Genomic DNA, 22,748 nt, shown 5'->3' with positions numbered 1-22,748 from the left:
CTGCTCTGGCGGAGGAAGATAAGCATGAAGAAGTGGGACAAAGTACAGAACCGTCATTGAGTCTAGAAGGGATCCGAGCGTTTGCATCATGCAGCAAACAAGTGGGCACGACGCCAGTGCAAAATTTGGTCTGATGTCGAACAATAGCGATAGCGACTGATGATGAGCTTCATGACACCATCTGTTTCTCGTATAAGACCTGTGAGCGCCCGTCTTATCAGAGATCCGCTAGAGAGAGCCTCTTTGCCATCATACAACCACCACCACCACTCCAATTCGTCCTCCGCCATGAGCGCTGTCGCCAGGCTCCTGAAATGGGCTCCTTGCCTATGGGCCATATCTAAGCTTGCCAGCAATTCCGGTCAAGCTCAAAGGGCACAGATCCTGAATCCCCATTCTGGGTCTCACTACCCCTCAATTGGAACATTGGACGTGCTGCATTCGCTCAGCTTTACCGCTCGGACTGTTGTCAAGCATACGCACATTCCCAGGGCATCCCCTGCACTTCGTCGTTCTCAAACTGAAGTTGATAATGTTGCACCACCCGTCGATCGACCACGCCGGAGGTGGTTCACTCTGCGTCTGCCCAGTGCTTTCCGTCATTGGAATCCTCAGGTGTACATCGGCTGGCAATGGGAGTATCCTCCCTATCTACCTGTCAGAGTCGGGATCCATGCAGTCACGAAGACTTCAAAGATCGTTCGTCAAGCTAGAGAAGCCTTCGTCGGGATACCTGTCCCAGTAGAGCTGGAAGTAGCCATTCTCAAGGCCTTGATAAATCCAGCAAGGCGACCAGGAGCAAGAGCCGACGTAGACGTCCGCTTGGTCTGTAAAGCATGGAACCACATCCTTCGCCCCTACTTCTGGCAAAAGAGATGGCTCAATATTAGGCCTGAGAACGCCACCTGGGCTTCCATCGGCGAGCGACTGAATGCACTCATCAGAAACGCTGATGTTATCACCAAAGTCAAGATGAACGCAAGGCTCACCGACATTGAGCCTACTCCCCTAGAACGCGCTCTGCAAAAGTGTCCAGAGCTGGGAGAATTGGCTCTCTGCGAGATCAAAGGAATCAAAGTTGGTCTTTTGGACTCGCTCAATGAGATCCTCTTCAAGCAACTTATGCATCACCACCAGGAAAGAATCACTCATTTCGGATTCCGATTCGATGATACCATCCTATTCCTTGGTAGGCGCTCTCTTTTCGCCGACTCAAATCTCTTTCTGCCGAAAGTACGCAAGATCACCATTGACATCAGTGACACCGTAGAAGCACTGATGCTCGAGGATCGATACGGAAATAGTGCTGGTCCGCTCTCCTCGTTCGTCGCCTCGCTTGCTGACAACGGAGGCAGGAAGAGTCAGAAAACGTTGGAGATTCGACTCTTCTGTCAGCCGAGGCAGTTGCAGATCGAAAATCATCATATCAGGCTGGCTACTCAGATCTTCAATTCGGTCATGAGAGTCCTTGATGAAGCAGCAGGGATCAATCTCGTCTTTTCTTTCAAAGGGCCACTCAGGGCTCAGCAAGCACGCAAGCTTTACGATATTCGCAACTGGGCTGCTGAGAACGGGATCAGTCTGCTTGACATTCGAGGTCATCAAGCAAACCGGATCGTTGGGCAAAGCGGACAAGAAATCGCGAGGGAAGTCGCTTATGCGCAAAACAGATGGTCCCTGTACTAGCTCAATTTCTTCCTTTGACCGTTGTACCGTCATGTGTATCAATCGTAGCTCATAGCCTTTACTTCTGCGTCGAGCAGTGACCCAATACCGTCGATGGATGAACTCGGGATGTTCATCGATAGCATGGAACTTCAGCTCAGAAAAGTCAAAGAACCCACGCAAGTACATGATCCCTTTTCGTCTCCGTGAGCCGGATCGAGCTCCCAGACACCAACGTAGCCGTACGCGTCCAATGATGAAGCGAAGTCAGGGTGGACGATATGAGTCAGCAGGAAACTGCGGGGTCCATGTTGACCTTGCAAAATGACTGCCTTGGCACGAGTGCGATGCCAAAGAATGCGAACAGCCACTTTGTCCATGTCTTCAGAAATGGTCGGTTGCAACTCAACAAGCTTTTGTTCCGAGAGGGGTGCCGAGCCTGCTACTGCTGGGACGTTGCCAGCTATTCTGTTCCTCATACTAGTGATGAGTGCATTGGCTTCGTCACCAGGCTCGATGACTAGAGTGTACCGTGCCGAAACAGGCTTCATGACTTTTATGTGAGGTGCTGGATGTGCAGCCGTCTCTTCATTCGGAGGTCTGGGGGACTGGAAGCACCCGGAAGCTCTATGTTAGGGGCTACGACCTCTTCAGAGCGTTGTGTGTCAAGCATGCACCTCAGCCGGACTCCGGCCTCTGTGGTCGAGCTTAATGTCAGGACGAGTGATCCGATGAGTATGAGCTTCTTGTGCTCCGTAATCGGGTGTAAAGAGCCAGCGGGCATGGGCCAGAGATCCCTCTGCCGCTGTTGTAGCTTGCGGCTGTACGTGCTGGAACATTCCACTCTGATTTGGCAAAGATGGAGCAGAGCCGAGGGAAAAGCCATCCTCAGCAAGAGTAGGGCGATAGTGAAGCTCAGGCGGATAGGTCGGAGGAAAAGCATACGCAGAACGGGCTCTACCGTGCAAGGCCCAACTAGGATGGAGAGGCTGCCATATGCTTGGGTTAATGGAGCGAGAGCTTGTACCGGCATCGGCTAGGAAGCTTGCGCGCCCTGCAAGTTGGTGTGAGCTGCTGGCGGCGAGCGGCGTGAATCGTGATAGTGCTCTCTCGAACTCTTCAAAGGTCTCAGTAGGAGGTAGAGGACTGCCATTCACAAGTAAGACGATAGCTGCTAAGACTAGAGCCAATATCGACTGCTTCCAAGACAAAGTTAGTCGCATTATGATTGAAGAGCTCGAGCTATAGCCAGAACGGTCTTGTTTTATCTTTGGGCCTGAAAAGAGATCAGACAGATCAAGCGACGTCTCGCTGGAACAAGTGAATCTGTCGATCTGTCGACCTTTCATGCTGCCTAGCTCAGCCTCATGCGGCCTGATCGTCTCGGACACAGCACCGTCTTGCCGACGAAACAGTGTTGCTCGCTTCATCAAAGGATGAAGCGATGATACCTTGTACCAACGCTCGATACATCTTTTGTGGACCGTTTGCTAATCGAAGCCGGAATGCATGCCGTCAGATCAAGTCGCGTGATCTGAATGAAGAGATTCGGAGCGTATGCCAGACAACGCCCGAAATAGCCGTCCTGGAGCTTTGCTGGCGAGCTAGGAGCTAGAGAGGTGTGAGTGTTGTCAGATGAAGCGACATAAAAGCCGAAAAGCCAGGCTTGGAAGATTCCTCCTCAGACTGCTACTCGGAACGACGAAGCTGCTCAGAAAGAAGCTGGGGCTTGTTGGAAGATGTGCAAAGTACACAGTAGCGAGCAACAACCAGAAAGGCAGAGAGAAACGAACGGTCCGATCATACCGTGAAAAGATCTCCAAAACCAATGGCGCCGGATGGCTAGCACACCCGCTCGAGGTTGTCACGCACTCAAGTAATCTGCAGAGGACAGATCGGAACCTGAAGAAAAGATTACGATGTATTGCAAGATAAGTTCACCGAACAGTGAAGGTGCTGTAGCTAAAGAACGAGTAGAGGAGACCGGGAATGGTTCCAGGAGTCATTCTGTTCCATTTCTCGCCAGTCATATCGTAGAAGCCGTTCGCAATGAGAAGACGTTTCCCTTGGATGAACGGTCCGAGCTTCCACACTGTCAGAACTGGTCGGGTGTGCTGGTACATCTGCGTGTGCGATAAATCGTGCTGAAACATAAGTCGTTCACCGTCGGGGTGGCGAATAATCTTCACCAGCCTTCGTCGAAGAAGCGTCGGTGACATGTCAACGCTGAGATTGTCGATTTGGTCTTTCGTGAGAGGAATTAGACTAAGTGTATTCGGCCTCTGACCAACGACGGGTTTCCACTTCTGCAGGAAGCCCACTATGTCCGGCGAAACTTGGTAAGCATACAGGTGCAACCCAGCTATGTACTGTCTTCCGGATAGCACCGGCGCGAGCTGACCTGTCGACAGCAGGGTGTCTATCTCCGGTGTCCGTTCCGCTACCGACAGTGCTTGAGAGAGACTTTCGCGCTCACTTTCTCCATATTGCGTCTCTATTCGTTCAAATTTGAGACGGAAGAAGCTCTCTCGATTCCAATGTTTTCGGCGATTCAGCCATACCCGATACCTCTCTGTGTTGGTGCGTGGAGGCTGTGCTACAACATCGAAGTCTTGAACGTCGGAAGGGCAGAATCCATGCAGGAAGAGGCTCCTGAACCCTTCCTGATCTGCTGAACCGACGTGCCACGCACCAAGATAGCCTCCTTCCGGACGGTTTTGCAGGAACTCGGGTCGCACTGAGTAAGTAAGTAAAGAACGGACTCTTTGCGCCCGTCGGAACCCCTTTGGTGATCTGCTTTGCCACCTTAGTACTCCAGAACACAGTGTTGGTCAGTCTTTGAGGATTCCTGGCCATTTTCGCAGCTCCGTCGGTTGAAGTTAATCGTTTTAATCTGGTCTCGTCACCACAGAATGAGAGCGTAGTGAGTCAACGAAACGGTCCACGTTGGGATTGTACTGACGCACGAGCTTGGGAGATGAGCTGCAGAGAGCCTCAAGACCAACGATTGCTTTCTCCTTGGATTGGTCAGGGTCCGCTCTGACATCTGAACTAGTGCTTGCTTGCGCCTCGCGACTGAGATCAGCGAAGGGCGGAGAGCTTCCTGAACGCCCAAACATTCTGGTTTGCCTTCGTAGCTGACAGTTTCTTGGGCGGAGACGCATCTTCTTTGGGCAGCAATGGTCTGTCTTCGTTCACGTTGTGAATCGGAGGCTGTCCGCGGTCGCGTTTCCCTGATGAGGGGCTGATGGAGCTTCTTGCGTCATATCCGTCTTGCGGAGAATGCACTTCATGACTGGGAGAAAGCGCGGTCACGCCTTGCGGATCTGCCTCCGGCTGCCCAGGAAAGTTGAGCCTCTGAACATTCGTTTGCTCTGGGAAGGCAATAGAGTGTGTGGTCTGTCGTAGTGACTCATCCTCAATTCGGGCGCCATGTCCGTCAGTGCCGACGAAAGGGTGCGCGGTGATCCTAACGGATGCTTGATGGCTCGATCATAGGCGATACTTTGTGCGTGACGATATTGAGCATCTTGATAGGAGTTAGGAGACGTGTGAGGTGCGTGACTCTCGAATGTCGAATGAGTCGCTCTCAGTGCCAGATCATGTGACAGCGTTCATTGTGGCTCCTTCAGGGGTCTGTCGCGGGATACCAGCCACATTGAGTTGAAGTCATTTGTCAGTAGTTGGAGTTGAGGCGTTTTTGTTGATGATGATAAGAGAGAGAGAGCGAGAGAGCGAGGAGTCTATATATATACAAAAGAAGAGCGGCAGAGAGCCGCATTGACTGTGGAACATAACAAAGCATTTGTCTTGAGTAGGTTGTGACACATGTGGTCCGTGCTAAGATGCTCAGGCCTTTTACTCGGCCGTAAGCACTACCTTCACTGTCTCTACGCTTTGTGTAGCTTTATCTACTTCAACTCCCCCCCTCAACAGTATATGTACCCTGTTCATTATGCTGTTGTTTCAAGGTGTGACCTCTGTTCTTCAACACTGTCGCATAGCTTGGGGACCCTGTTTCGTACACTGCTGCCGGTATTTGCAGGTGTAGCCCAGATCTTGCTTGCTGCATTGCCTGTCTCCCAATGGGCTTTGTGAGTACGTCTGCCAAGTTTCTTGTGGTGTCTACGTACTTGATCTGCACCCTTCCCTCTTGGACATTGTTATGGACAAAGTGATACTTGGTGTCGATGTGCTTAAGCTTCCAGTGCTGTGCTGGGTCCTTACTAACCTGTATGCAACCAGTGTTGTCCGAGTAGACCGTCAGTGTGCCTGTGGCAATGCCAATTGAGTGTAGCAGCTGCTTGAGGAAGAGCACCTCACATGTTGCTTCCATGGCTGCAATGAACTCTGCCTCGACAGTGGACAATGACATGCATTTTTGTGTTGCTGACTTCCAGGCTACTGGATTCCTGTACACTAACGCCACTGACCCTGATGTACTCCTTCTCTGTATGGTGGCATCGCTCACCCAGTTTGCATCGCTGTGCGCAACCAGTGGCTCTTGCGACTCACTTGCCCTATAAACCAATCCAACCTGCCTTGTGCTTTTGAGGTAGCATAAGACCCTTTGTGCTGCCTGATAATGCTCCTGTGATGGTTCACGCATGTGCCTAGCGAGAACACCCACGGTAAGGCTAAGGTCAGGCCAGGTGCTGTTGGCAACCCAGAGCAGCTTGCCAACAATCACCGGATACTCCTTCTGTTGTGCTGCGCTTGCGATAAGGGTTCCCTCTGGTATGCTCTGCATTGGAACCATGGTTGGCTTCATATGTTTGTCCAGGTGCTTTGCCAGCACTTGGTCAATGTACCCTGACTGACCAATCGTCATGGTGCGCATCACACAGTCTCGACTGATTTTGATGCCCAGGAAGTGAGAGACCTCACTGCTATCTTCCATCTTCCATCTCTGACCAATCTGCTTCTTAACCTTTAGGACCGTTTCCAGCCGTGGTGCTATGACTAATGTATCATCGACGTAGATGACCACAATGGCCATATCTTCACCCTGTCCCTTGGTGTAGATGCAGGGAGCACACTCTACCTGGAAGAATCCCATGCATCGCAAAGACCTGTCAAACTCCTGATTCCATTCTCGCCCAGACTGCTTTAGGCCATATAGACCCTTGACTACCTTGTACACCTTGCCGGGTGCTACTCCTGATCCTTCTGGTGGCTTCATGTAGATTGCTTCCTTTAACATGGAGTTCAAGTAAGCCATAGTGATGTCCAGAGCATGTACCTCCCAGTTGTTCTGCACCGCTAGTGCTAAGATGGCTCTGATCACTCTGAGGGGTGCTACTGGAGAGAAGGTTTCTTGGTAGTCGATCCCCTCTCTCTGTGTGAAGCCCCTTGCAACCAGTCGTGCCTTGTGCTTAACAGGTACACCATCAGCGTCAAGCTTCAGCCAAAGCACAACCTTAGAGTCCACAAGTGGTACTCCTGGCGGTTGGTGCACCACCTCCCAAGTCCCCATTGCCTCGAGTCCTTCTAGCTCCTTTCGTATTGCCTCCTTCCAGAGCTGGGCATCCTCACCATTCATTGCTTCCCCAAGTGTTGGGTCCAGGTTCAGTATTGCTGTGTTGGCAGCGCCTACTGTGCTGTCTATGGCTGGTAGGAGATCCTCCACTGCGGCCTCTGATTTGGTCTCCTCCTCCACTATGGCTGGCGTGACACCCTCCTCCTCGACCTCCGTGGTCACCATGGGCCTGACTGCCTCTTGTTGGCGATCACTCCATCCTTTGTCCTCATGGAACGTTGCTGAGTTGCTCCATTGAATTGACGCAGGCTGGTCCGGGTTGCAAAACTTCCATGCTTTGTGTTCGTCGTCATACCCAATCATGATGGCTGGCTTTGCTCTAGCCCCATACTTGCCTTGCTGGTCCTTCTGTTGAACATGAACCCATGCCAAGCATCCAAAGACTCGCAGCTGCTGGGCCAGCTTGTGCACAGTGGTTCCATAAAAGGCCTCATGGGGGATGGTTTTGGTGGCTGACGGGGTAAGGTTCATCACGTGTGCTGCTGCTGTGATTGCATATGGCCACAACTCTCTGGGGCAAGCTCGACCAATCAGCATCAAGCGCATCTTTTCTTGGACCAACCTGATTGCTCTCTCCGCCCATCCATTTTGGATGCTGATCCCCAGGACGCTCTTTTGCCACTTGAAACCCTCTTGAGTTTGCCAGTCTTCGGCTGCTATGCTGCACCATTCTCCTCCATTGTAGCTGCGGAGTGTTTTGAGTTTCCTGTCCGTTGCCCATTCCATCCTGGCTATCCACCTCCTCAGCGCCATGAGTGCGGCACTCTTTGTGCAGAGTGGTTCCATGTAGATCAGAGAGGAGAAGTCGTCCACAGCAACTAGTGCATAGTGGTAGTTGGCATGTCCTTTGAAATCTGTCATCAGGTCTACATGTACCAGCTCTAATGGTGCCTCCATTCTTTCTGACTCTGATTGGCCCATCCATGCTCGAGTCTGTTTTCCTTGGCTGCACGCGTTACAGTGCTTCGACTCATGTTCCATTTCCTCATCGGTACCTAGGTAATGAGCCCGGATTTGTCTCGTTTTGTCTCGTCCTGGGTGTCCGAACCTCTCATGCCATAGGTAGCTGTCTTGATGCTTCGTGTCCTTATTGCCCTCTGGGGCATTATCTAGTTTTCCTGTGTTCTGGTTGCCCTCTGGGACGTCGTCGAGTGTCTCTTCCAACTCCAGGGCTAGTGCCTTTCCCTGTACTTCGAACTGCCCTTTTCTTCTGTTCCTCTTGTATTGTATTTGTGTGCCGTCATTTTGCTTAATGATGGTTCCAAACTCATCGAAAGTTACCCATGCACCATTCTCGATCAAGCCTTGTACTGATAATAAATTAGAATTAAGTTTCGGCACGTAGAGCACATCCAATAGCTGAATGGTTACATCGCCAACCCGAAGGGAGGCGTCTCCTATGGCCTTCACTTGAAGCCTTTCATTTCCAGCCGTACAGATCTGACCGTCCTTGCGCGTCGAGGTGAGCAGCATTCTTTCATCGTTCACCATGTGGTGCATCGCACCCGAATCGACGATCCAGGTGTCCAATGTTGGTTGCTCATCCCTGCCGATTGCTAGGAGGGTGCACCCGAGTTCCTACCGACTCGCTTCTTGTGCTGGATTGGTGGTGGGTCCGTCCCTACTCGGTGCGGGGTTATTGTTGGTGTTCGTGCAGTTCCAAGCAATGTGATTAGGTCCTCCACAAGCGTAGCACTTTGGGGGGACCGAGGGGTTGCGAGGATCGCGCCTGCCCCTGGGTCCTTGCTCCGCCTGGTTGGTGCTCCCCTGTTCCGTGCTTGTGGCAACCCTTGCTGCTCCTCTAATACAGCCAGTGACCTCACCATCCTGCTGTTTCTTGGCGAGTGTGTGGTAGGCTTTGTCATACTTACAGTCTGGTCTGGCCGTCTTCAGTGCGTCGACAGCGTTGGCATAGAACCAATCTTGGGCCGTGCAGCGATAGAGAGTTGATTTCTTGAGGTCCTCATCGAAATGCTTTCCCAGGCATGCCGCATTGTTCCAGATCGAATCGAGTTCCTTGCCTAGCCTGACAACGTCTCGATTGTGCAAGTGCACTGTGTGAATATGATCCTGCAGTCCTGCTCGCTTTACAGCATCGTTCAGTGTTAGTGCCTTCTTGAGTTTGGCATAGAGTGTGCTGCCGAGCTGGACTTCTTCATCCGCTCCCCTGACGGTGTAGGTGTTGATATGGCTGTCTGGACTGTTGTCGCAGCAGGCGTGGATGAGACCCACGAGGGCTTTATCCAAGTCTTCGTCATATTCCTCGTTTCCAGGCACCACCATGCCATACAGTATCTCCTTCGCATTATGTACTCTTTGGAGGCAGTCGATGAAGGTAGGTTCCCAAGTGTGCCAGTTGCTGTTGCTGAGCTTTTTGATGTGCGCAATGGCACTCGACACCTCCTTGGGGATCTTCTCGGTCTCCCTGCACGGGGTCTGGTTGCTAATGCTGATGAGGCCCATAGCTCGCACAATTGCTTCCTCGGCTGTTAGTGCTGGGTTCGCCAGCTGGAGGATCCTGACTACCTGCATGAGCCATCCTTCCTCCTGTCCATTGCTTGTGGTTGCTTGATCATCATCGCCCCTTCCCGTCTGTCCAGCTCTTGTCGATGGCAGCATTGCATTGAGTATCAGACTCTTAATCAGTTGAAGTCATTTGTCAGTAGTTGGAGTTGAGGCATTTTTGTTGATGATGATAAGAGAGAGAGAGCGAGAGAGCGAGGAGTCTATATATATACAAAAGAAGAGTGGCAGAGAGCCGCATTGACTGCGGAACATAACAAAGCATTTGTCTTGAGTAGGTTGTGACACATGTGGTCTGTGCTAAGATGCTCAGGCCTTTTACTCGGCTGTAAGCACTACCTTCACTGTCTCTACGCTTTGTGTAGCTTTATCTACTTCAACTCATTGTATCCCGTAGAGATACCAGCCACAACGTCAGAAAGCGTGAAATCTGGTCGCATCTCTTAGTGAAATCACATGACCTCTTTTCATCGCCCTAACATGTCCGCCAACCTCGCTCATCGTCGTCACTCAACATCACCCACCAACGCTACTCATCATCCACGTCAACACCCCTTTGTCCCTATTGCGACAGCACGCAATCATACGTCTCACTTCATTGACATACGCACACACTAACCATCAGCAGAGACATATATACCTGGCATTGCTTGGTACTTAGTCGGCTCCTAATCGCAACGGTTGCTATCCGCTTTGCCGCTCCTCGCTTGTGTATTCCTCAACACTCTCGAACAAATGCCATCGTCTCCTCCATGAGCTGACTCGAAGGTATCCACCTGAAGTTCATCGGTCTGTACAGGTACAGAGGATATTCGTATGGTTAATACTTGGCGACCAGCAGATCTAGGGACGACTTGCTATTGCGGAGAAGTGCCTCGTCTCGCGTCAATCTCTGCCGCGAAATCGGTCGAGAAGGGGAGTCTGATCCTGCTCTTGTGCTTGAAACGACTCGCTTTGCGCTTCTGTCCTGCTTGCGACAGAGCTGCCTGCAAGGTGCAAACTTTGAGATTTTGCTTCTTGCTCCCACGTCTGGCTCTGCTATTAGACTTGACCTCGGTGCCTGTGATCGGTCCATTGAAGATGGCAAGGGTAATACTGGACTCTCAGGGGTCCAACTGTCGTGCACCCAACCTTAAAGCACCTCCTCTAAGGGAGAGATGTGTTGGCGTTGGGTGGCCCGAAAGCTGGCAATCACATCAACTGATTCGCCTACCATGTTTGATTGAGATCCTAACGCCTCCTCCAGCCAGCCAGGAGACATGACTGGAAGGGTAGGTGCGCACACTACGCGAACGTGCGTCGCCTGGATTAACGTGAATAGCAGCGAAAGGATGCGATAAGAGGAGCATTCCACTTAATGACGATGTGTGTCAACGAGCGGGACTAAGTTGTACCCGATCTCTTTTGTATCCGCTTACGTCAACTCGCATCATCATATAGTTATAATAAAGTTTGTAATAAAGTAGTCACTCAGCGACGATGATCTGGAGATATCTGCCACAGTATGGTGTTCAAGCTAAAAAACAAAACACTATACTATATTGACATACTAGAAGTGAATGTGGCGGGAGCCTCGAGCTCCCTGCTAGACTTACAGTATGCATGTAAACTGTCCCAAGATTTTACATGTCACCATACATCACTCTAATACTCAATAGCTATAAGTTGTATTGCCACACTGTCTGATATCATCTGAAAGTGCTGCTTCTTCTCTCCAAGACTGTGGAATTGATATTGACATTGACTAAAAAAATTGTGCTATGAAGAAGAGCCGATTTTTTTTTATTGTGGGACAGTTTATGGAGCATGCTCCCAAATAGCAACACCACTCCATTCCTGACCTTGTGGGCTTTTGACTACAATGAAACTTGTAATGTAACTTGGTGGGCACCTTCATACACATTGAAAGTAGTGATGTGGAAAGTTTCAGCTCAATCAGATGACTGTGAGTGATCCAGCAGCACTTCCAGTCTGACACCATCATATCTATACCATCATGACAAAAACCACTCCCAAGAAGCACCAATTGGCACTCTTTCACCTCCAAAATGGAGAATCTACCTGTTCAGTTGCCAAGAAACTTGGTCTGAGCAAGTCTATTGTCAGAGGTCGTGCGCCTGAAACCTGAGATTGGTAGTTGTATCAATACTATTACCAATTCTGTCGAGTTATGCGACAGTGCTTGTGGTATTGCGATTCTTCATGAGATATGCAGTAGAGCCTTCTCTATTACTTTTCTCGCTCGAATCTGTAGTTGTGATGATGCTATTGCAGATTTCGACTGACCACTGTCAGACACTCCGTCCAGAGGTAGCTCGGCACAATCAATAACTTATGCAAACTTGCTGATGACACCAAAGGTCTGGTGTGAATATGGATTGGTGGCATTGACACAAGTGTCCAGTGCGTCGACTATGCTTGAGGTGATCCCCGGACCGCAGTGGACGACTGCCTTCAGTTCTATCGAGATCCGGACTGCTGGTTTGCTAAGAACCACCTTTGGACATCAGGAAATGGTGATACAACACATGTGCTTCAATGAGGAGCAATCTATTGATTGCAACTTATGCTGACTTGAAAACTAATGAGTACTTATGTTTCTAAAGTATTGACTAGTTGTATGGTGAGTAGAGTGGATGAGGATCCACTCGACCACTTAGTGATGAGAAGGTATGGCTTTATACCTCTTCGCAGTGCCACCAGCGCCACTGCTCCAACTCTCTCTCCAGAGAGTACCTCCTTCGTCGAGTGCTATGCAGGAGTCCCTGTAACCTGTCAGCGGTCACGCGCCTGAAACCTGAGATCAGTAGTAGTATCAGTACTATCACCGATTCTGTCGAATTATGCGACAGTGCTAATGGTATTTTGATTCTTAGTGAAATATGCAACAGAGCCTTCTCTGTCACCTTTCTTGTTAGAATCTGTAGTTGTATTATCATTATGACAGATTTCGACTAACCGCTGTGGACACTCCGTCCAGAGGTAGCTCGGCACAATCAAACTATAATATGACTCTAAGTGAGCTTGATATTGACACCAATGGTCTGGTGTGAGTATGGATTGTTGATGCCAACACGAGTGTCCAGTGTGTCAACTAATGCTTGAAGTGAACCCCGGGCCGCAGTGGACGTCTGCCTTCGGTTCTATGGTTATCTGGACTGCTGGTTGCTATGAACCACCTTCGGACATCAGGAAACGGTGATACAACACATGTGCTTCAATGAGGAGTAATCTGTTGATTACTACTATGCTGACTGTGAACTAACGTTACTTATTGCTTGAAGTAATACTAGTTGCTTGATGAGTGTAGAGTGGATGGATCCACTCGACCATTCATGACAAGAAGGTTTGCCTATATATCTCTTCGCAGCATTGCCAGCGACACTGCTCCTGCTCTCTCTCTCCAGAGAGTACCCTCTTTGTCAAGTATTGTACAGGTGTCTCCAAGGAGGCACCTCCTCCGTATCAGACCTTGTCCCTCCTGTCTTACCTGAGCTGTGTCAACTTCATCGACACTGCTCCTCTTCTTCATGTCCCTTTCGCTGGTGTCCTTTACACAGCTCTCCTTCCTCTGACTGGCGACAGTTCTCTTTTACTCCTGTCTTGTGGGCCCCTGAGTGGTAACCATCTGCATGTCACTTGAGCTCGGTCCCTCTCGCGTGTGAATCGTCATATGGACAACCTTGCTACCGATCTCCACAGAATCTGCCACAAGGTCTCGCTTGTCGCAGATTCCGGTGGGATTCGTGATATCAATGATGCTTGTGCCGATTTCGCTGTGATCTGCCATAGAGCTGATTCTACTGCCGATCTCGGTGAACTCTGCTGCAACTCTTACAATCTACCCGATTCCTGCGCTACCTTCATATGAACTTCGGTCTTTCCTCGCTCTGCGCACCCAGGCCCATGACATAACCCTACTCCTGTCCCTCTTGAGCTGCGTGTCGACCTCCTCGACACAGCTCTTCTTCCTCATGAACTATATGCTGGTGTCCTTGACACAGTTCTCCTTCCTCCTAACTGGCAACTGTTCTCTTGACTCCTATCTTGTGAACCCCTGAGTGGTAACCAGCTGCAATTTACTGAGCTTGGTCCCTGTCTTGGCAGAGCTTGGTCCTCCTCGCCTGTGAGCTTGGTCCTCTGCACATGTGAATTCATCGTATGAACATCCTTGTCACTGATCTCCGCAGAATCTACTATATGACCTCTCCTACTACTGATCTCATCAGAATTCATGATATCATCCTTGTTCATACCGATCTCACTGAGATCTGTCATAGAGCTGATTCTACTGCAGATCTCGGCGACTTCTGCTGCAAATCCTACGATCTGCCCGATCCCCTGATTCCTGCGCTCCCTTCATATGAACTAGCGGTTCTTCCTGCTTCCTGCGCACTCAGGCCCATGACATCTATGGTGTCTTGCATCAGCAAAAGTGCCTCTGCTGATGCTCCAAAGTCAAAGGGGGGCTGGCCAAGAAAACTCCAGCCTTGTCATGTTTGCTTCCTGGACCACTATTTTGAGCTCAATTCAATGTCCACAGTCAGGAAAGCATGTCATGCACGGCAGGAGATGTTTCAAATCAAAGCATGCCCAATGACAGTAAGAAAAGCACTTCATTACTGTCATTACAAAGCATGAAGGTTAGTGAATAAACTGAAGCTACTCAAGAGGCATTACAAAGTGCATCTCAAATTTGTGAATGAGCACAAGGACATGACTGTTGAGGATTGGAAGAATGTGTTATGGTCTGACAAGACAAAGATCAACTTCTTTGGAGTGGATGGGAAGCAGTTCTGTTGGATTAAGAACACCAGCTTCAACAGCAAGCTTGTCAGGCTGACAGTCAAGTTTGGCAGCTGCTCCATCATGATCTGGGGCTGTATGATGTGGGAAGGGGTGGGAGGTATATGCTTGGTGCTGGGATCAATGAATTCAGACCAATACATTGATATCCTGAATGACAAGCTTTTGAAAACAATCTCAGATTTGCAGCTTCAGCATGCATACACTGACGTCACATTTCAGCAAGACAATGACCCAAAACACATGTCAAAGAAGACAAAAACATGGTTGGAAGGCAATAGCATTAAGGTTATGCAATGGCTGGGGCAGTCGCTGGACTTGAACCCAATTGAACACCTCTGGCACCATCTCAAAATGTGACTTTCACAGTATAGTACAATTGCAAAGTCCAGGGATGAACTGCTCAAGAGATGTGAAGCTGAATGGAAAGCAATCACTCCAGAGACATGTAGGAACCTAATAGAGAGCATGCCAGACCACATCATGGCAGTTCTGAAGGCCAAAGGAGGGAATACAAAGTACTAAGGTGTTCTCAAGGAGCACTCCATAAACTGTCCCACAATAAAAAAAAATTGGCTCTTCTTCATAGCACAATTTTTTTTAGTCAATGTCAATATCAATTACACAGTCTTGGAGAGAAGAAGCAGCACTTTTAGACAATATCAGACAGTGTGGCAATACAACTTATAGCTATTGAGTATTAGAGTGATGTATGGTGACATGTAAAATCTTGGGACAGTTTATGCATGTACTGTATATACAAATGTGTGGCACATGCCTGACTGTGGGTGTATCCTACCTAATGACAGTGTGTAGCAATGAGTGGGACATGGTTGCATCCAATCTCTGTCTTGTATTGGCTCAGCCCAATTCCCTGTCTGATTTGCCTCACCCGATCACAATCAGACCTAATTTATCTGATCGCTGACTGAATTTGCATTGCCCGATCCTCTACAGATCTGATCTACATTATCCCTAGATCGGACTAGATCACAATCTCCAACACATATTGGATCGTTTCCTTCAGCAAACATGTCAGACCATTCCGGAACTCACAGTCAAGGAAAATTGTGCGAGTGTATTGACTAGAATGAGCTAGGGGGTATCAATTTTCGAGTGTTTTTTGAAACACGTGTTTCTCGATTTTAATGACTTTTTCCTGTTTTTGAACACCCCTTTTTGGAGCATCCAAAAAACACATGTTTCCAAAAACACATTTGCAGCAAAGGTGACATTTGGTTCAATTAAACAAGTATGTTATCAAATTCATTGTTGGTAATGAAGGAGGGAAGCAAGTGGTTGCACATCCACACATTCGCACTTCATTTGACACACAGTAATGAAGGACATGATGCATCAGTGTGATGAAGTGAAGCAAGTGGATGCACATTGTCATGGGCCTGGATGCTCAAGAAGCAGAAGGGTCACTGGTTCATATGGAAGGAGCACAGGTATTGAAGATCTAGTTGGTACAGTAGAGAGCATGGTCGTAGTGCAGCCTCCATGGAGACCATGGACTCCTACAGACTCACATACAAAGGAGGATCGAGCCATATGTGAGGAGGGCCAGGCACAGCCACAAGGAGGACCAAGCTCAAGGAGCAGGCACAGCCACGAAGAGGACCAAGCTCAAGGAGCATGCAGATGGTTACCACTCAGGGGCTTGAGAGACAAGAGTCGAAGGAGTCGACACCACTCAGGAGGCACAAGAGTGCCAAGCAAGCAGGATAGCAAGGAGGAGGAGCAGTGTCAAAGGAGTCGACACAGCTCAAGAGGCACAGGGGTACCAAGCAAGCAGGAGAGGCCCCCTGAACAGTACTCGATGAAGAAGGTACTCTCTGGAGAGAGAGCAGGAGCAGCATCACTGGCGATGCTGTGAAGAGGTATATAACCATGCTTTCTCATCACCAAAGGTTGAGTGGATCCTCATCCACTCTACTCACCATATAACTAGTTATCACTTCAGCATAAGTATATATTAGTTTCAGTCAGCATAGCAGCAATCTATCAAGGTTGCTCCTCATCGTAGTGTGTGTGTTGTATCACCACTACCTGACATCCGAAGGCGCCCATAGCAGGTTAGCGGTCCGGATATAGATAGAACCAAAGGCAGTAGTCCACTGTGGTCCAGGGATCACCTCAAGCATCAGTCAGCACACTGGACACTTGTGTTGATGCCACCAACCTTATCACCAACCCAACCTCATTATCATCGACATTCACCAACCTTATCACCAACACCATCAACCTCATCATCATCAACACTCACACCAGACCTTGGTGTCATCATAATCTATGCATTGATATTGATCATGCCAAGCTACCCCTGGATGGAGTGTCCACAGAGGTCAGCCGAAACCTACAATAGTATATACAACGAATGCCACCCACTGTCACTGTGCAACTTGATAGTCGCTGAACGACTAGCTCGTCGAGACAGATACCAAGACAATAGCTGTCGCACAGTTTGATAGTCACCAAGTATCTTGACAGACTGACCTGGGTTTCAGGTGCGAGACCCCTGACACACATCTGTGCATCTGCACTTCATTTTGGAGAGTGACAAAAAAGTGAGTCCATTTTACCAGGTCCAGAGGCATGTTTTTAGAAACACATGTTTTTCAAATTTGGGTGAGCTTATGTAAGGTTTTTGTGTGAAATAAAAACTCGTCAAAATCGAGAAACACATGCTTCTAAAAACACTCGAAAATTGATACCCCCTTTTGAGATCAGCACGAAGAGGAAGAATAGGGGGTTTCAGTTTTTCTTTGCCCTCGAAAACTAGAGTCTTCAAATAGTGCAAAAAGGCCAGAAAATTGATGCCCCCAAATGTAAGCTGTGTTTTTAGACCAAGAGTTAGGGTAGTGTTGGCCAGAACATGAAGCAGTTCCAGAATCCAAACCACCTTGTAGCTCCACCATCTTTGACACTCTCATCACACAATCAAAGTATATACAGTCATTATTGACACTGTGGGTTCATGCAAAACAAGCTGTGCAGGAAAAGTGGAGGCATTTGTGTGAGTAAATCACATGCAACATCACATGAGTGAAGACTCAGGTCCAATTCTAAAAACTCTGCCACATTGGTACTGCTGAAGCAGTGTTTGCTGAGGATGACAATCCAGCAGGATCGGACAGATCCAAGTTAATCGGGGATAGGATGAACCTGATCAAGGAGAAAATCATACAGAGCCTATCAGAGAGAGAGATTGGATGCTATTGGGTCCTGCCCATTGTAGTACTCTGTCATTCTGGGTGATACTCCCACATATGGGATGAACCAACACTTTGTATATATGTCAAGCAGAGAGCTCGAGGGCCTTTCCATGTTCTCCTCTCAGTCAATTGAGTATATTTGTTCTGTCTATAAACTAGCAGTGACATCGTACTTAGACTCTCCCTGATTGCCAGTATCGGGACCGAAACGACTTCAGTTGCTAACAGTGTTTTCAAAAATTAGAGTATTTTCCAAAATGGCAGAGCTTACGTAAGTAATGAATATTCAACATAAGGGGGTATCAATTTTCGAGTGTTTTTAGAAACACGTGTTTCTCGATTTTGACGAGTTTTTATTTCGCACAAAAACCTTACATAAGCTCACCCAAAGTTGAAAAAAACATGTGTTTCTGAAAACACACCTCCAGACCTGATAAAATGGACTCACTTTTTTTGTCACTCTCCAAAATGATGTCCATTCACATGATAAATCTTCACATCATATGAACACACCTGTGATGTATATGTTTGGTCTCAAGAACATTCAGCATTCATTGCACAAAGAAGCAGAACCAGAAACAAAGTGCAATTCATGAAGACAAGCACAGTGAGATGGTACTGAGAAGATGCTTTTCCTGACCATTGCAGTCTAGAGCATCATGGTCTTGGCAATTGTTGATTGCCAAGACTGGATGTCAAGGTGATGGTCCTCCTCATTGCTGAGTGACCATCATACACATCATTTCAATGAATACATTGCAATCCTCTGAGCAAACACATTCTTCATGCTCCCTTTTCTGAGCGCAAAGATGTTCTTCTTGCTCCCTTTCCTTGTGCTTGTGCTGTAACTGCAATTCTTCCTGCTTGGTGTGCTCTGCTTCTTGCTTGGTGCACTCCTGCACAAGCTTGAGGCAAATTGATAGGCTTTCTATCAAAGATCAATAGAAAGCCTCTGCAAGGGAATCCCACTTCTGTTCAACATTGTTATGCTTGTGCTTGTAGCTATTTGCTTGTGAAGATGAGGCCCAGTTTGAGAATGTCAATGGACTTGAGACCAGGGCATCCAATTGGATGGGATGCAGGGGTGGTGTTGAGATGTCAAAATCAGTGCAATCTCCAGCATTACTGGGAGCAGCATCCACCAGATCATGGATTGGGGGTAGGTTCTGGGCATGCACTGCATGGTCAAGGTCTGCATCACTGGATTCCTCCATGGGATCGCCACCAGGGAGCACATGATTGGAATCCTCATTGCCAGTAGCATCCAGGCTAGGTGTTGTGAGGAGGAGAGCTGGCCCTGCCAACACATGTTCATTCATCATCTCATGCATCTTCTCAAACCAAGGATACTTGGCTGAGAGAGCAACCTGAGACATGTAAGACTGTAGAGAGAAAGTGTCAGCAAGTACATATTCACAAGTATTATAACCAATGGTCTTAGAGTACTTACAGGATTCATTGCATCCATGTCCTTCAGCAGTGTTCCAGCTCCTGTAAGCAAGAGAGCTTTCTTCTCCTGATGGTATGTTTCTTGAAGCCAGCATACCTTGAACTTGATGCAAGAGGGATCAACAGACCTGGAAGGGAAGACTGACCTGCTGAGGTCATGATAGACCATATCCTTGCAAAGCTTGTTGGCAGGCTTGTTGGCTTCATTGCGATGAGAAGGGAGAATTGTGCACTGATATGACTCATTGATGTAGATTGTGTCTACAAGGCACTTGATGTCCTGAGCCTGCCAGACAAAGTTCTTCTTTGCCCCATTGTCAGCAGGCCTGGTGGATTGGGTGGAAGGTGTACCAGACATCTGATTGATTGGGGAAGTGACAGGAGAAAGTGCAGGAGGTGCACCTTGTTCTTGCTCTGTGTTGGATGGGGGAGTTGGAGAAGCAGGAAGAGAAACATCCCAGCTTCCAGCTTCAAATACTTTGTCAATGAATGACATGGCACACCAGTGTGATGAAGTAGTCAAGTTGAGGAGGTGAAGGAAGTGGATGCACATCCATCTGCAAATGTGCACACTTTTCAAAGGTGTGTGCAGCACTCTACATGTGCAATGCTTTGCACAATGCTTTGCACCATCTTTCTCACTCATCTCTCTTCCTTCTTCCTTCTTCACCAACACCATCACCTTCACCTTCCATTCCAACCATAACCCCCTTCCCTTCCTCATGGTCCTCTACACCATGGTGCACTTCAGCACAAAACAGGACCAGCTCAATAGCATCATCCAAACTCTGGAAGTATCATTGTCCACTGAACTTGATCAGTATGCAGAAGAGTTGCAAAACCTGGACTTTGATATGGATGATTATGATAGCAGCTCTGACACTGATGATGGCCCAACACCTCTTTTGGCAGGCCTCATTTGCATGTATGCCCTCATTGCCCAGCAGCAATACTCAGTCTCATGGATTCACACACAGGGCCACTCTGAAAAGCTAATTGAGCTCCTGGACCAATATGCCACAATGAAGCCAGCCCTTTTCCGAGGCTTGGTATGAATGACACCTTTGGCTTTTGAGGAGCTGGTGAAACACCTTCAACAAATGAAATCATTTAACTCAGGTCAGGTCTCAATTGAACAGTGCAGAGAAATCCTGCCAGTGGCTCTTTACCAGCTTGGGTGATCAGGAAATGGAGCTGGAGAGCATGATGTTTCCCTGCAATGTGGCTACAGCATTGGAACTGTGATAGGCTGGACCGAATGGACTGTCTGCAGACTTCTTGAACTCAACAAGGAGGTTATGCAATTTGCATCAGAAGCAGAGAGGCAAAGTGCTTCTGCATGGGTGCAAAGGACTACTGGAGTAGAGGAATGGGGAAAAGGCTGGCTTGTGGTTGATGGTACTCATGTACTGCTTGCATGGAAGCCAGGGATGATGAGCCGGGAGCACTTTAGCTACAAGGGCTTTTACAGCATGAACATCGCCCTGGTCATCCTACTGTCACAGGGTCAGAAGGATAGTGCAAGAGAGTGCGCCAAATTGATCAACGGCAGCCATGGGAATGTCACGCAATGGAGCAGTATATGAAGGGTGTGCAACAGATCAATATAGGAAGGGTGTGCCAGATTGATCAGTGCCAAACCATCAGGGATCAATGAGATTAATCAGGCTTGCAGCACATATGAATTACAAGATCAATTGAACCCTGGGTTCCAGATTAATCTCACAGGGATTGGTCAGAATCAGTCAGATCAGCATGCCTCAACAAGTTGGCTGATATGAGCAAGCACTAGGAGACTCAGAAAGGAAGGTACTGGCATTGGAAGGAGAGGCACTTGGAGATAACCATAGGAGGAAGCAGGGGACCAAGCTCAGTATCATGTGGATGGTTACTGCTTGAGGGGTGCATGTGTAAAGTCACACAGGCCCAAGCACAGGGGTGACCACATGACCAAGGGGTTTGGTCATGAGGTTCAACAAGTGGCTAAAGGGATTCACAAGACAAGGTTGAGAAGGAGCTGTGTCGAAAGGGGTCATCACACATCATCAGGCAGAAGGAGAGCATGAAGGCAAGAGGGCAGTGTTGCATAACCCTTATGCTGTGCAAATGGTAGGGGTGCAGTATCAATGGGATTGATGCCAGCAGGACAAGACAGTGTCAAACAGGGGACAAAGGCCCCTCAGGAGGAGCAGGATAGGTGTTGTGGGCAACACCAACTGAACACATAAATACTCTCACTCTACCATAGCATACAAGTGGAGCCCCATCCACTCTTTTCTCTATCTACTTTACTTACTACTCAGTTACATACCATTGCAATAGCAGTGCTCTTGCAATGACTCTCAACATGTGTGTTGTATCACCATTAGTTGACAACTGTAGGTGGTGTTTGTCATGGGCCTGGATGCTCAAGAAGCAGGAGGGTCATGGGTTCATATGGAAGGAGCACAGGTATCGAAGACCTAGTCGACACCAGTAGAGAGCATGGTCGTAGTGCAGTCTCCATGGAGACCATGGACTCCTATGGACTCACATGCAAAGGAGGGCCAAGCACAGCCACGAGGAGGACCAAGCTCAAGGAGCAGGCACAGCCACGAGGAGGACCAAGCTCAAGGAGCAGGCACAGCCACGAAGAGGACCAAGCTCAAGGAGCATGCAGATGGTTACCACTCAGGGGCTCGAGAGACAAGAGCCAAAGGAACTGTCACTGATCAAAGGAGGAGGAGCAGTGTCGAAGGAGTCGACACCAGGTCATGAGGAGGAGGAGCAGTGTCGACAAGAGGCACAGGGGTGCCAAGCAGGAGAGGCCCCTGAGCAGTACTCGATGAAGAAGGTACTCTCTGGAGAGAGAGCAGGAGCAGCATCGCTGGCAATGCTGTGAAGAGGTATATAACCATGCTTTCTCATCATCATAGGTCGAGTGGATCCCCATCCACTCTACTCACCATACAACTAGTCAATACTTTAGAAACACAAGTACTCATTAGTTACAGTCAGCATAGCAGCAATCTATCAAGGTTGCTCCTCATCGTAGTGTGTGTGTTGTATCACCACTACCTGACGTCCGAAGGCGCCCATAGCAGGTTAGCGGTCCGGATATAGATAGAACCGAAGGCAGTAGTCCACTGCGGTCCGGGGATCACTTCAAGCATCAAGTCAACACACTGGACACTCGTGTTGACGCCACCAACCTTATCACCAACACCATCAACCTCATTATCACCGACATCACCAATCTCATCACTAACACCATCAACCTCATCATCATCAACACTCACACCAGACCTTGGTGTCATCATAACATTGATATTGATCGTGCCGAGCTACCCCTGAACGGAGTGTCCACAGAGGTCAGCCGAAACCTACGATAGTATATACAACAAACGCCACCTGCTGTCACTGCACAACTTGATAGTCACCGAGTATCTCGAGACAATAGCTGTCGCACAGTTTGATAGTCACCGAGTATCTCGACAGACCGACCTGGGTTTCAGGCGCGAGACCCCTGACATTAGAGTGGATCGTTCAAGCAGCTCCTCACAATCACC

General features: G+C 48.7%; 3 protein-coding genes across 3 annotated transcripts; 1 reads left to right on the top strand and 2 right to left on the bottom strand.

The window, feature by feature from the left end:
- Window positions 1-288: 288 nt before the first annotated feature.
- On the top strand, window positions 289-1,686 carry UHO2_01832 (uncharacterized protein; the record flags this gene model as incomplete). Its single annotated transcript, XM_041559269.1, has 1 exon — window positions 289-1,686. One exon carries the CDS (start codon window positions 289-291, stop codon window positions 1,684-1,686), a length of 1,398 nt encoding a protein of 465 aa, XP_041415203.1.
- A 131-nt stretch (window positions 1,687-1,817) lies between these two features.
- On the bottom strand, window positions 1,818-2,888 carry UHO2_01831 (uncharacterized protein; the record flags this gene model as incomplete). Its single annotated transcript, XM_041559268.1, has 2 exons — window positions 1,818-2,273; window positions 2,343-2,888. 2 exons carry the CDS (start codon window positions 2,886-2,888, stop codon window positions 1,818-1,820), a joined length of 1,002 nt encoding a protein of 333 aa, XP_041415202.1.
- Window positions 2,889-5,581: 2,693 nt separating this feature from the next.
- UHO2_01830 (uncharacterized protein) lies at window positions 5,582-9,823 on the bottom strand (the record flags this gene model as incomplete). The annotated part of the gene is made up of 2 exons (XM_041559267.1): window positions 5,582-8,750; window positions 8,787-9,823. 2 exons carry the CDS (start codon window positions 9,821-9,823, stop codon window positions 5,582-5,584), a joined length of 4,206 nt encoding a protein of 1,401 aa, XP_041415201.1.
- Between the last annotated feature and the right edge of the window lie 12,925 nt (window positions 9,824-22,748).

The sequence above is a fragment of the Ustilago hordei genome (genome assembly GCF_900519145.1).
Source record: "Ustilago hordei strain Uho2 genome assembly, contig: UHO2_contig_03, whole genome shotgun sequence".
In the NCBI taxonomy this organism is placed as follows: domain Eukaryota; kingdom Fungi; phylum Basidiomycota; class Ustilaginomycetes; order Ustilaginales; family Ustilaginaceae; genus Ustilago; species Ustilago hordei.
This window is presented reverse-complemented; position numbering and strand designations above follow the sequence as displayed.